The sequence below is a fragment of the Crinia signifera genome, chromosome 8, assembly GCF_055691185.1.
Source record: "Crinia signifera chromosome 8, ASM5569118v1, whole genome shotgun sequence".
Classification (NCBI taxonomy): Eukaryota; Metazoa; Chordata; class Amphibia; order Anura; family Myobatrachidae; genus Crinia; species Crinia signifera.
This window is the reverse complement of record NC_139224.1, coordinates 162895158-162909620: the sequence shown is the minus strand read 5'-3', so window position 1 is coordinate 162909620 and position 14463 is coordinate 162895158. Positions and strand designations below refer to the sequence as shown.

The 14463-nt window shown below is 45.9% G+C and overlaps 1 protein-coding gene across 2 annotated transcripts in view; it reads left to right on the top strand.

Annotated features, from left to right (window-relative positions):
- The window catches only part of FYB2 (FYN binding protein 2), a 37090-nt gene that overhangs the window by 204 nt on the left and 22423 nt on the right, over nucleotides 1-14463 (top strand). For both annotated transcript variants that reach the window (XM_083157594.1, XM_083157593.1), the window contains exons 2-3: nucleotides 7024-7735; nucleotides 10944-11102. In XM_083157594.1, the coding sequence (XP_083013720.1) occupies nucleotides 7024-7735; nucleotides 10944-11102 (871 nt within the window). The remainder of the gene's footprint in view (nucleotides 1-7023; nucleotides 7736-10943; nucleotides 11103-14463) is intronic.

The following is a 14463-nucleotide window of genomic DNA, read 5'->3' as shown; positions in this document are numbered from 1 at the left end:
CAATACAGTAACTAGGTCCTGGAAACTCACTATAACAGGGACTTGTTATACCTGGTGCTCTGTTACCAGAGTTCAAAGGGTTCAAAGACTGCAAATAGGTTAAGTCGAAATCAATCTGCTTTTCTGTGTTCAGTTAGTGTGGAGCTGCATTGCACAGGGGCCGCTAGTATATCAGACCCGATCTACAACTGCAGTTATACTGTACTGGTATCTAGAATTCCGATCTGTTCATATACCTTACAAATGCGTAATTGTCTTCCAGACCAGGAGTACAGGTGTGCTTATTAGTTACTGGCTGAGATTTCTATCATAGTAGCACCTGTACTCCTGATCTGAAAGGTTTTGGGGGATCTGTAACCATTGCACTGAAGCTTGGTACACACCTAAAGATTTATCTGTTCAATCTGTCTGGTGGGAAAATAAATCTGGTAATGTATGGGAGGATATGAGAGCGAACGTTGGCTCCCAAACACTGGAAATCAGGCAATGGTCATTCAGGGGAAATCCATTTGATTTAACAAATTTATCCGAACAATTGTTTTTTTTACCCATTTTCCAGCATTTTGGAGTAAATGATTGATTGTAATATGCTCCCATATGTTACCAGATATGTGTTCCCACCAGACAGATACGTCTTTAGGTGTGTACACCAGGGATGGGGAACTTTTAGCCCTCCAGCTGTTGTTGAACTACATATAGCAGCATGGCCAAATAGTAAAACTGTAGCAGGGCAGGCTGGGATGTGTAGTTCAACAACAGCTGGATGGCCGAAGGTTCCCCATCCCTGGTGTACACCTTAGGCAAGGGTGGCCAAACCGGTCCTTAATATCTACAACCAGTCCATGTTTTTTAGATCACCTGTGGATCTGTAGAAGGTGTCGATTAGGAATAAATGCATAACATGTTTGCAAATGTGACCGTTAGTAAAGACTGCACCAGCTAAGTGGTCTGGGAAATGTGACAGTTAGTAATGACTGCACCTGTGTACCAGCTAAGTGGTCTGGGAAATGTGACAGTTAGTAATGACTGCACTTGTGCACCAGCTAAGTGGTCTGGGAAATGTGACCATTAGTATTGACTGCACCTGAAAAGTTTCTGGCCCCCATACAGTATATTATTAGTCATATAAAATAATAAAAAATACATGCCACCTGCATGCACTGCCCTCATGACAAATGCTAGAGGTCCAGTAGGGCCTCCAGTATCTGTCTTCTCCAAGGCGGCAGACATTTTTGCAGAGCCGATTTTATGCATATGGCCAGCAGGGGCGGATTTAGGGATGATGGCGCCCCTAGGCACAACAATAATGTTTACTAAGTAGGACAGTTTATAGGGGCAGTATCTGCATGTCCTATCCATTTACACTCTATTTAAGATGGAATATAGTACAGTACAGTGGATATTTTGCAGTTATTGGTACATTTTGGGCTGACAGTACTATCACAGGCATCCAAGTGCCGCCCCCAAACATGTGCCGCCCCTAGGCCGGTGCCTCACGTGCCTAATGGGAAATTCGGCTCTGATGGCCAGACCACATGGAATCTGCAGGGACCCTTTGCCCCCGTCACCGAGGTGGAGCTGCGGTGTCAAAGTACCAAAGCTTATAACTTGGGTTGAGCAACCTGGCAATTCGACCCGGGTTAGAAGAACGGTTAAACCCAGGTTGCCCTCTGTATAATGGGCGACCCAGATTTAATGTGAAAGCGCCAGGATCGAGATTCCAAGTCTGACCCGGCTTTCCGATGTGAAGGGGGTATAGGAGATGGGTGCAAATCTCTGTTCCCCTCGAATGTGGGGGGATGTCTGACCTAGAGGGGGACCTGTCAGCGTGTACAATAACCGGGACATCTGCTTACACGCATGATGTGACCACACAAATCCTGTCCGCACGCTGCATCCATCTGAGTGATCAGAACCTCAGGGGCATGGATGGTTAAAAGTCACACACTTTGTTCAGAAGAGGAATATACACATTAGGATGCCACAGGCTGAGAGTTATATAGTAGGAGGAGCAGGGTCCTCAGCAGCACAGAGTATATCAGGAGATGAGTGATGTGTCAGTGAGGACAGGGCTGAATGTGACAGGGGCAGTGACATGATGTGAGGAGGGGAATGGGGTCAGCAGGAAGCCACAGACTGAGAGTTATATAGTGGGAGGAGTAGGGCCCCCAGCAGCACAGAGTATATCAGGAGATGAGTGATGTATCAGTGAGGACAGGGCTGCATGTGACAGGGGCAGTGACATGATGTGAGGAGGGGAATGGAGACAGCAGGAAGCCACAGACTGAGAGTTATATAGTGGGAGGAGCAGGGTCCCCCAGCAGCACAGAGTATATCAGGAGACAAGTGATGTGTCAGTGAGGACAGGGCTGCATGTGACAGGAGCAGTGACATGATGTGAGGAGGGGAATGGGGTCAGCAGGAAGCCACAGACTGAGAGTTATATAGTGGGAGGAGTAGGGCCCCCAGCAGCACAGAGTATATCAGGAGATGGGTGATATGTCAGGGAGAACAGGGCTGCATGTGACAGGGGCAGTGACATGATGGGAGGAGGAGAATGGGGGAAGCAGGAAGCCACAGACTGAGAGTTATATAGCGGGAGGAGCAGGGTCCCCAGCAGCACAGAGTATATCAGGAGATTAGTGATGTGTGAGTGAGGACAGGGCTGCATGTGACAGGGGCAGTGACATGATGGGAGGAGGGGAATGGAGGCAGCAGGAAGCCACAAACTGAGAGTTATATAGTGGGAGGAGCAGGTGTCCCCAGAAGCACAGAGTATATCAGGAGATTAGTGATGTGTCAGTGAGGACAGGGCTGCATGTGACAGGGGCAGTGACATGATGTGAGGAGGGGAATGGAGGCAGCAGGAAGCCACAGACTGAGAGTTATATAGTGATAGGAGCCGGGTCCCCAGCAGCAGAGAGTATATCAGGAGATGAGTGATGTGTCAGTGAGGACAGGGCTGCATGTGACAGGGGAAATTACATAATTCAACCCTCCCAACTGTCCCACTTTTTGCAGGACCACCCCGATTTTTCCACGGTGAAGGCATTAGGGAGTCTCCCGCCCCCGTCTCTCCCGCCTGCCACTTCTCCGAGCAAAGCAGCCATGCCCCTGTAGTGAGAGAAAAGGTTTTTAATTGGGGCCCAGAAAGGTCTAGTTACGCCCCTGGGTGTGCCCTGTAGCAATTCAGGGGTGCCAAACTCCCAAGCAAAAAAAAAATAAAAAGGTCAGATGCCCCTGAGTCCAACCTAGGGCAGCATAACAGAGGCAAATCATCACTTGCCGAAATAGCTTGTGGTCCATTGATCAGAAATCCACGTGAATGTGCCACACAATCCACCCCCAACCACTGCGCTAGCATCACACAACTCTGTGCAGGCTCAATGTGAGAATACAGAGAAAGAATGCAACTCGCCTGATGCAAATATGCCGTCAGATCCTATCGGGAAGATCGGTGACCTGGGTCAAACTGAAATCTGATCCCGTAGAAGAAGTCACCGGTGCAGCCTAATTTGGGTTGTTTTTCTAGAAGTGATTTACAGTGTTATTGTGCCTCATTTCTAAAATTCTTGTTTGTCTTCAAAACATATATCAAAACATGTGACATCACTAAATCAGTTTAGTGATGTCACTTAGGTGCATGAAAGGGAGGTGTAATTGTAATTAAGAAAAACACATGAGCACAGCGTCTATTCCCGCAGCCAGGGGGCTGGGGGCATGGCTAGAGGCTCACAGAGCCTCTGGGTCATGCCCCCATAGCGTCAAAACGGGGGCGTGGCCTCTCGGGAGAGCCGTGAGTATAGGCCACACCCCCTGAAAGTTGGGAGGTATGTTAATACACCTGCCCCATTGTTTGCCCCAGGGCAGTGGCGTAACTATGAATTGGGCGCCCCCCCCCCCCGCCGTTAATGGGGGGCGCCCCCCGCCCGCAGCTTTACCTGTCTTACTGGTCCCGTCCCGGCTCCCTTGCTGGCTTCATTTTTCTGCTAGTGAGACGGACCAACACAAAATGTCCACCCCCATACAGCAGACAGTTTCAGAGAACTGTCTGCTATATGGGGCGGACATTTTATTGTGGTCCGTCTCACTAGCAGAAGAATGAAGCCAGCAAGGGAGCCGGGACGGGACCAGCAAGACCGGTAAGGCTGCGGGCGGCGGATTGGCGGGCGGCAGATGGGTGGCAGATGGGCGGACAGGAGGGGGCTGCGGGCGGCGGATTGGCGGGCGGCAGATGGGTGGCAGATGGGCGGACAGGAGGGGGCTAACTATTGCACCACAGCCCCCCGGCGCCCACACATGCACAGCGGCCGCGGGGGCTGCGGTGCTATAGTTACGCCTCTGCCCCAGGGCCCAGCACACTGAAGGATACCAGTAACCAGATTCAAAACTACTGTTAGTAGAATTCAGAGATCTTGGTTACCTATTTTTGCAAATATATGGGTAAGACGACCGTCAAGGTTTCTTTGAGTATTGGGGGAGCCTATTGCTATAGCTAGGTGTGGGGTTCGGCACCAATCAGCTTCTTATTTATTTAGCACCCTCTAGAAGATAGTAGACAAGACCTGATTGGTTGCCTATAGCAACATCACATGTGAAGTAGAATACACATCTTAGTGAATTTCCCCCAAGGTCTGCAGTGCAAACGGGTCCCTGGGCACACCCTGCACCCATGTTTTATTAATTACCTTTCTGGGGACCCGCGTCAGGTTCTGCAGCCGTGTCATTAGTCACAGCCAAAATGGCCTCTGTCCATGTACAGTAGTAAAATTAGTCTCTGGAACGTGGAGGTCGCCATGTTTTTGGAGACCTGCACATGCGCACTAGACTTAGGCACAGTGCCAGAATCTACTGCACGGTGGAAAGGAGTGCGGCCCATCATCCCCTGTGTCAAACACAAGTGTGTGTCTGTGCACCTCTTTGGGGGTGCAAGGTAAATTGGACCATGTAGGGTTCCATTTATTGCATTCCCAACACTGCATCGCAGATAATTGAATTTTTCCCATATGTGTTTTGTAATATGCAAATGAACAGCATTTTGAACACTTATTATTATTATTATTATTATTATTATTATTATTATTATTAGTTTTTTTTTTTTTTCAAATAATAATAATATCAGGTTGCTGGAAAGAAGACTGCAACTGACCTTCACAGAAAGGCCTGACCATTGCATGTCATGCAGGTGGCATCTCCTCCCCCCCCCATCATATACTGTACATAACCACCATCATCACAGATTACAGATACACTCCACAAACAAAAGTACAATAACAACCCATAATAACGGAAAAATAATCCATTCTGCTCTACAAGCCTCAAGTATGTTACTATTAATGGTCAAAGCAAAACCAATGTTTAGTCAACAGCAACGTGGGCATGGAGGTGCCAATTTATAGAGCTGCGGCGCCAGTCTTGTGTAGTACTAGGAGGCTGCTGGTCCTTTGCAGCAGAACCTTTCTCTGGGACAATCGGCCTGACGAGATGCTGCAGTGAATTCTGTGGGTCCTGACACATGTACGGTATTCTCTTGTTCTCTACTGTAGCATTAGCAATGTGTATAGCCCCCTGCGATTCTCCAGCGTTAGTAATTGCTGTGCAAGATTATCAGCCTCTATGAGCCGATTGTAGGTAAATTAGCCGATGAATCAACCTGTTACACAATCTATTGGCTAATTTACCTACAATCGGCTCATAGAGGCTGATAATCTTGATTGATAATAACTGTTTAGCATATATGACCTTTATATTACTCTGGTATAAAACTAAGTCAATCTCTTTCTCTGCTAATTGTGTAGATCAACTTTTAAAAACAATTAATGTGTTAATCGAGTAATCACATACTATTAATAAATTGACAGGAAATGTGCTGATACCATACAAATCTCCAGCAGACGACCTGGATACAAAGTATCACCAGACATAACAAAATCACTACGTGTTTCTTATTGCTTACAGCAATGTTTTTCAACCACTGTGCCGTGGTACACTAGAGTGCCTTGAGCTGTTCTCCAGTGTGCCCCCAGATCTAGAGATGCCCAAACCAGTTTACAGCCACCACCAGTTCAACTGTTATTTACTGGTCTCTTCTTTTCATTTAAAGAGCCAATGTATTTTATTTGTGTTACCAGTGGGGACCAGTGTGATTGTTTTTTATATGGGGGGGCAAAAGGTTTGCTTTTTTCATGTGGGGGCCAATGTGTTTTGCCCTGTGGGGATCTCATGGTGTGCCTTGGCAATTTTAAAATCTTATTTAGTGTGCCCCAAGGTAAAAAAGTTAAAAATCACTGGTTTACAGTGTCTGAAATACCTGCTGTAGAAACCAACACACTTTCCTATATGACTCAGTTTGACAATTAAACCTGTTCACTTTGTCTTATTTAAGAATTGGACAGAGGATCATACCTAGTGAGGTATTCTCCTATATTTTACATATATGTGTGTGTGTGTGTGTGTGTGTATGTAATGTTTTGACAAACTTATTTTATAAATAAATAATAAAAGTTAAGTTTTACTAACAATATCCACAGGGGAACTACTCTTATTACACCCCAACAAACATAAAATCAGGAGTTAGATTCCAGGACTGATACAACCCTTTAATTAACTTAAACGCCAGTACAGCATCAAATTTATACAAGAGTGCCCGAACAAAAAGAGTATTTTCTCCCCTTTTTTCTAGTGTTATCTTACTCTCAAGGGAGCACCTCCACCCTCATTATTTGATGATATTTATGTCCTTTCATTAAAAACACTCTTGGATTCAAATATACGCATTACCTACTGTCAGATTCCCTACGCTTGTGCACTTGCTTTCCCAATACCCCTTTCCCCCTATATAAAAAGATGGTTAATAAGTTTGTTAGAAAATATTGCATTGCTTAAGTAAATTAGATTGTAAGCTCTGTTGGTGGCATCTAATTGCAACCACCGTGTAAAGGCTTTATGAAAATCATGATGGTAATCGTTAGTGCAGATTGTAACGAGATATCACAGTTCTGTCTGTTTTCTGTTGTACTTTAGGAAGAACCATTAAACTTTAGGTCGCTTTGTGAAAAGTTTCAAGTCGCCAGTCGCTCCAACACCCTGCCGGCAAATTATCCAAGATCCCAACATGATCAGATTCCTGCAGCCAATATTTCTCACATACGTTCCAATCCAGTGTTGCAGAATGTTATTTCCATTCTAGAGGGCAAGGCCAAGCCCGCTCCACCCAGTGAAAAGAAGCCTGCGCTGCCACCCAAGCCAGTTGGTATTGGAAACCCGTTGCTTGCACCATCTGACAAGAAGCCACCAGTCGTTCTCAGAGCCAAGGTACCTGCAGAAAGCGAATCCATGAAACTAACTAAAATCTTCCGACAGACTTTGCATATTATGGACCACTCCAGGACTGATGGGAACAAAAAGAATGAAAGTCATCCTCAAGTCTATAGACTGTCCTGTCCCAACATCCCTGACCCAAGGACCCCCCAGCCTGCGGCCCAAGACTGCTACGAAGACTGCTATGAAGACAGTCTTGGGCCACCGGCCCCCCAGCCGGCAGCCCAAGACTGCTATGAAGACCCTGGCTTTCAGACAAAGGGAGGGTCTTCACCAGTTATTAATGAGATGATACAATCAGATGACCATTCCCCATCAGTGATCTGTAAACCATGGACGACTGTGGAGCCCAATCCTTTATTTCCCTCGAATGGTCTTTCTCCGATGAAAGCCAACGTCTCTCCCAACCTGGAAGGTAAGTGTTCTTTAGCCTTTTGGCTGGTTATCTCCTTTTGTTTCAATAGATATAAACATAATGGGCCTGGGTGTTGGAAATAAATTAGGAAAACATTCTGTAAATTTGCCCAAATGCAGACGTATATGAGTTTATCCACCTCTCTTGGACACCTGCGGACAGATGGAATAGCCTCTGAGGTTGGCGGTCGTGCAGGATGCCAGGTGAACTCTGATTTTTTTTATTTTTTAAAGGGGCGTTCACTAACATGGCATGGTTTTGCCTTGTAAATGATTGCCCCTTTAAAAAAAAAAAACCTCAGAGTTTGGCCGGCATCCTGAGATGCTTTTGTATTTGGCCATTGGTTTATTGCTAGTTTTTATTATCTATGGACACAAATGGTATCCCTCCTGGTTGTGTGTCTATGTTGACATAGGTCAAAATGGACGATTTCCACCGTGGCCCCTCGCATGGCTCTCTGCGTTCGCCAGATACGCTCCTCCAGACATATTCTCACTTATTACAAATACAGTAAGGTTGTCAGCACCCAAATATTCAATGGAAAATCTCTCCATATTTATAAACAAAAAAACTTCAATTGGTTCAATATATTTGTATGTTAAAACATTTTATTAAAAAATACAATAAAAATATAATGGCTCCTAGTAGTTGGAGGATTTTGCGAAGTCTTTTGTAATCACAGACGTAGCCATCACCAACGCGTTTCGTCTCACGTGAGACCTCTTGGTACTTGTGTACTAGCATGGCGCCCACGATATTAGGTCGCACGACATATAATTGCATCGCATGCCATACACCCGATGCACTGCGATGAGATTTTAAATTGTATAAGCCCCCTAATGGGGGCTTACAATGTTAAATGCACCCCCACACCACCCCCACTATGAACGCCAACCCGAAGCGTGGCGAGCGGCGGCGGTACGCATCCTATAACCTTTTCATACCCCCACTATCCACGTCAGCGTGGAGTTGATTTTATATAGTGTGGCGAGCACAACGAGCCACCGAGCCTGAAGCGTGGCGAGGGGACGCGTATTACTTTACATGTATTCAGCGTCCCCTCGCGGAGCTCGCTGCACTCGCCACACTATATAAAATCAACTCCACGCCGACGTGGATAGTGGGGGTATAAAAAGGTCGTAGGACGCATACTGCGGGCTCGCTGCACTCGCCACGCTTCAGGTTGGCGTTGATAGTGTGGGTGCCGTTGGGGGTGCTTTTAACATAGTAAGCACCCAACATGTTTAATTAACTTATAGGGGCCACTTTTAACATGGGAAAACCCATTAGGGTGCTTATACAATTTTAAATCGCATACCATTGTATATGCGATACAATGCCATTCAATGCGATGGTATACAATTTAAAATTGTATAACATTGGCTGCTATCGCATACCATCGCATCGCATACCATCGCATGCCTTATGGTCTGCGATGTGATGGGCACCGTGCTAGTACACAAGTACCGACCTCTTTATCAGGGGTAAATAAATCTACAATTGTAGAAGATAACAGTAAATGCCAACGTAATAAGAGAATACAAGGGTCATACATAAGCATATTACAGACTAAATACTGGCATAATATCATGAAAAATGGATGAAGGGCAGCTGAAAGAAAAAAAGGCGAAAAAGAACTAATGGAGAAAACTGGACATACAATTTCATCATAGGAAAATGTATTAGAAGAGTGTAAAGCGGTGAGAGATGGGGACAACCGTTTCGATAAGAATTTTGATCACATTAGATATGGGGTACATACCGCCTTAGAGTTTCTACCATAAAGATCTGGATTTATATTATCCTCAAATGAAACCAATGTAATGGAATTCTATGTTGATATCTTTCTAATAAAAGGAAGGAATCATGGACCAATAGGAATATAGCTGGAAAGAAAAATAATATATATAATGACTACCTATATACTCACTGATGTCCATGTCTTCATCTGTCAGCACTTCTAGTTTTAGTCACTGTTGAAATTGTTTACCCCTATGACAATAACAAGTGTGTTTGTGTGTATTATATGTTCAGTTACTTCCTCCTTTTTATTTAAAGCAAACATTTCAAAATAGTCATACAGAGGATTCATATTCACGACCTTCCATATTGCAGTCAGACACCATACCCGTTTTTACAATGCAAATGAGATCTTTGTTTGGACACATCTCTCCTAATTTTAAAGGTGTCTGCACATGGTGCGATTTTGGCTATATTGTACTATAGATACTACATTTTCTAGTCAAAATTGTGCTGCCTGCAACATAAGCTGCATACACGTGGGATACATACTATGTAATATATAAGTCCATCTGCCGGTATGACGGCCTGCCGGTCAGTATACAGACATTGGAATCCCGACTGCCGGTACTCTGACAGGGGGAGAGCTCAAAAAAGCCTCAAATTTGGTGTTTACCACAAATCCTCATGTCCAGAGAAAATCATTGTTACAGCCCCCCCCCCCCCCCCCCCCCCACACTTTGGTACATCCTATAATTCTTCCCCTCTGGACACTCCACACCCCTTGCACCTCCCCCACAGAGCCTCCTATGGTCCACCAGAGCCAATTATACTTATACTTATTGATCCTCTCCAATAAAGCCGTCAATACCCCTTTCTACATCTCAGCTCTCCTCCTTCTACCCCTTGGACCTACTTCCTGAAGAACCCGTGTTTGGCTGTGCTCTCCTCACCTACAGGACTTATCCTGTTCTTATGCCCACTTATGGACTTCCTGGTCATGTCTGACCAGACTCAACCGTAAGACCTTTATGCCTCTCTGAAAGCCCCCTTTGCACCAGAGGTACGGTACTTCTACTGTACCTAAGTCACACTGGAAGATGGTCGCTGTTGTCATGTCAACCACCCCGAGTTACATTCATTCCCTTTGTCTGAACCGAGCTTCTTTCCCACTTGATTGCACTACTCTTACGAACTGAATCCCCCTACCATTTTATCTGTTACAGGTATGCCCCCCTTCTATGTGTCGCTGTACAAGCCAACAGCAATATTAAATTCCCCATGTCCTCTACCCTGTCCACCGCACCTGCCAACCCATGTATATTACTTTGGGGAGATCTAAGACCATTTGTATCTCCCAGACACCCTAAAGACCAGTATGAATGCGTTGCCTCCATGTGTCACCTACTGGCTGACCTGTGTATTGGCTGAACATTCTACTCACGTTTGACGGATAATTCTATTTTAGATGGAGATGATAAAGAGAAGCAATATTGTGTGACGAAGACACCGAAGTTAAAATCCCTTCCATCAATTGAATCTCTGGGACCACCACCCCATAAAATCCCCAGACCCCCAAATGTGGATCTAAGTTCATTGCTGACACAGCTGGATAACAACCCTGAAGGTAAGTGTAGATGCAGAATAGTCCATTCCTTCTAATTGTCCTCCAAGGGCTTTCAAGGTCTTTAAAAACAATTGGGAAACCCCATGTGGACCTTTTGACTTTCGAACTAGCCATTGTCTACCTAATGTTTGTGTTTACCCTCCATCGATGTCTACCTTAGGCATGTCAACCTATTTCATGGGTTAACCGAAGCTAAGTTGACCTTCAGTGCTTGACCAAGTGCATGTCACACTAATATTGGTCAACACAATGACCGATACCATTGTCCAAGTGGTCAGACATTTGTGTGTCTGAATTAGGGGTTGGGATCATTTGGTCTACAGCAAGATGGTCGACAGTCATTAGTTAGACATGGGTCTAGGTCGACATGGGAAAAGGTTGACATAGTTCTAGGTCGAAAGGTCATTAGTTCGACAGGTCTTTAGTTCGACAATGTCTAGGTCAACAGTGAAAAGGTCGACATGGGTTTTTTCAGTTTTTTTACCTGAATGTCAACACAGTCGACATGGACACAGTTTAAAGTGCACCGCATCCCCTCACATCGCTCGCTGCACTCGCAATGCGTTGGGCACGGTGCCTCACTACGCTCGGCACACTATTTTATTCTCCCACCATACCCTTGTGGATGGTAGAGCATGAAATACCGCCTGTCGGCACATGTTGGCTCAAAAAACAGTGAAAAACCCCATGTGGACCTTTTGACTGTCGACCTAACGACCGTCAACCTTTTCCTATGTCGACCTAGACCCATGTCAACCTTTTCCCATGTCTACCTAATGACTACCATCATGCTGTAGACCAAATGACCGCATCCCCTAAATTAGAGGAGCAGGAAATGTGAAGGTAACTTTAAACACCGCTTTGTGTGTCCTTGTATAGATCACCATCACTGTTGTGTAAATAAATGTCAGATCCTCAGCTGTATTTATATTTTCAGAAGACAAAATCCTCTAACAATAAGTTACTTTGTTATTTTATCTGGAGCCACAATTCTCACTGTCTCCCATATTCAGAATTCTGATGTACAGAGTATTCCGAAATACAGAATCAGAGTGCAATGAGATACAGTAGTGACCCCTTTGCTACCTGTATAAGGTGTGTGGTATAATAGGTCCACAGTACTTAGATCGGGGTTGCTTACCCTCCCGGAATGGCCGGGAGACTCCTGGAAAGGGGGTGAGCCTCCCGGAATCAACTGAGCCTCCCGCAATTCCCACTCGACGGGGGGTCCGCAGAGACCCGATGAGGTGAATTGCGTCATTGTGGCCCCACTCTGCAATGCCTGACATACCGGCATTGCGATGCGGGGGTGTGCGGCCACAATGACGCGAGTGCAATGACCATGACCCAAATACAACACAGTTTCGCCCCCGTCTCCAGTCATGCCCCCTTCACAGCATGTCTGCCGGCTCTGCCTCCTTCTTTGGCTAGCTGGTTGCCCTCTCCCAGAGAGGGCAGCTGAAAAGTAGGCAATCCTGACTTAGACAGTCAGTACAGTAGATTGACCCCATATAGTTAACAGGGTCAAATGGTCGACACAAAAATGGGCGACACAAAAGGTCAACATGTTGTTTAGGAGGGTTTTTTACTGTCATTTTCTAGGTTTTGTTATATGTGACCACAATAAGCGGAGTATGTTGTGTTAGAAACTAAGGGGGAGATTTATTAAGCTTGTTTTTTTTTCCACCGGCCAACCAGCTCCTACCTGTAATTTTTCAAACCAAGCCTGTAACTTCACAAGTAGGAGCTGATTGGCCGGTGATAAAACCCAGAAATTTTATCACTTCACAGAGCTTAATAAATCTACCCCTGAGTCTTTTGAGGATTCCATAACAGTCTCCTCTGATATCTGAGTTTCCACCGGGAAAAAGAAAGAAAAGTTAAACTAAAGCAGTGCAGTCATTGGCCTTCGTTTTTTATGACCCCTCTCCTCCTGCACCCTGGGGTAAATTACTGACCCCTTTTCCACTGACCTAAAAATCCTGGGTTTCTGCACATACCCGGGATCTTTGTCAGTGGAATTGGTGGTGAGGTAAAAACCCTTGGAAAAGTGACCCGGGATTGTTACCCGTGTAATGAGCAGAGTTTTTAGTGGGTCTTTCCCAGGCAATGAGCAGCGGACCCAGCTTTTACTCAGGGTAGGGGAGGGTGGCCATTGCGTAGCAGCTTCCTGCTGCCCGCCTGCTGGTTAACTGTCCACCCCCTGATTCCCGTCCGCTGCTGACCACCTCCCCGGCTGCTGCCCGTTTTTTTTGTTTCAGTGAAAACCGTATTAATTCTGTAAAATAAAAAAGCAGTGGAAACTCACTCAAATCCAGGGTCAAAAATCCCAGGTATGACCCGGGATTTTGGTGGAAAAGGGTTCTAGTTTTTAAGAAGTGTGAGATGTTGCCCATAGCAACCAATCCAATTCTAGCTAGTATGCTCTATGCTAGATAAATAAGTAGAATCTGATTAGTTGCTAGGGGCAACATATTCTACAAAAACTCCTTGGTAAATCTACCCCTCAGTCTCTATTATATGCACACGTCTGACTTTTTGTAAAGGGTAAATTTTCTGACATGCTTCTAAAAGTGCAAAGTGAGGATGTTGCCCATGGCAACCAATCATATCCTAGCTATTATTTCTGTATTGCATCCTAGAACATGATAGACAGAATCGGAGTTGGTTGCTGTGGGCAATACTTGGGCTAAACTTATTTCTACTGTAGCATGAAGTGGCATCTAAAGTAACAATGGCGTGGTGAGCTGCAAATAGCAAGTGACCAATGGCTGTAGAATCTGTGTATTGGCGCATTCACCCGCGTGGGCTCCCAGGCCGCCAACTGCCCGCATGGGCTCCCAGGCCGTCAACACTCTGTGACGGCTCCCAGGCTGTCGACTACTCATGGGCTCCCAAGCCGCTGTCATCTCTCCGGCCTCCCAGGCCAACGCACACCAAGTTCCTCAGTTCCAAGCTCACTGCCACTAGTCACTGTCCATCTCCCGTGACTGGCCAGTTAGCTGTGGGGAACTCAGGTCAGAGGGCCGCGTCCTTGTCACCGAACGCAGCGGAGCCCAAACCTGCTTGCGGGGGTCCCTGGTGAATACAGTCGGTGGTATTAGACTCCGCACCTCTGACCAGAGTCTTGTCAACTCCCCCACCTAGCTGCGCCTGCAGTGCCAGTGATCCTCATATGAACTGTCCTTGCCTCTAACCCCTAGTGTTCCAGTTCTCAGCGTCCACCACTGGCCCACTGCTGCCACAGCCAGGAACACTCGAGACCCGAGTCCTGACACAAATGCACAGAATCCCGACAGCCGGGTAAATGGTGTGAAATGAAGATGAATGAGCAAATATTCCATAAAACTGACTAGTGTTT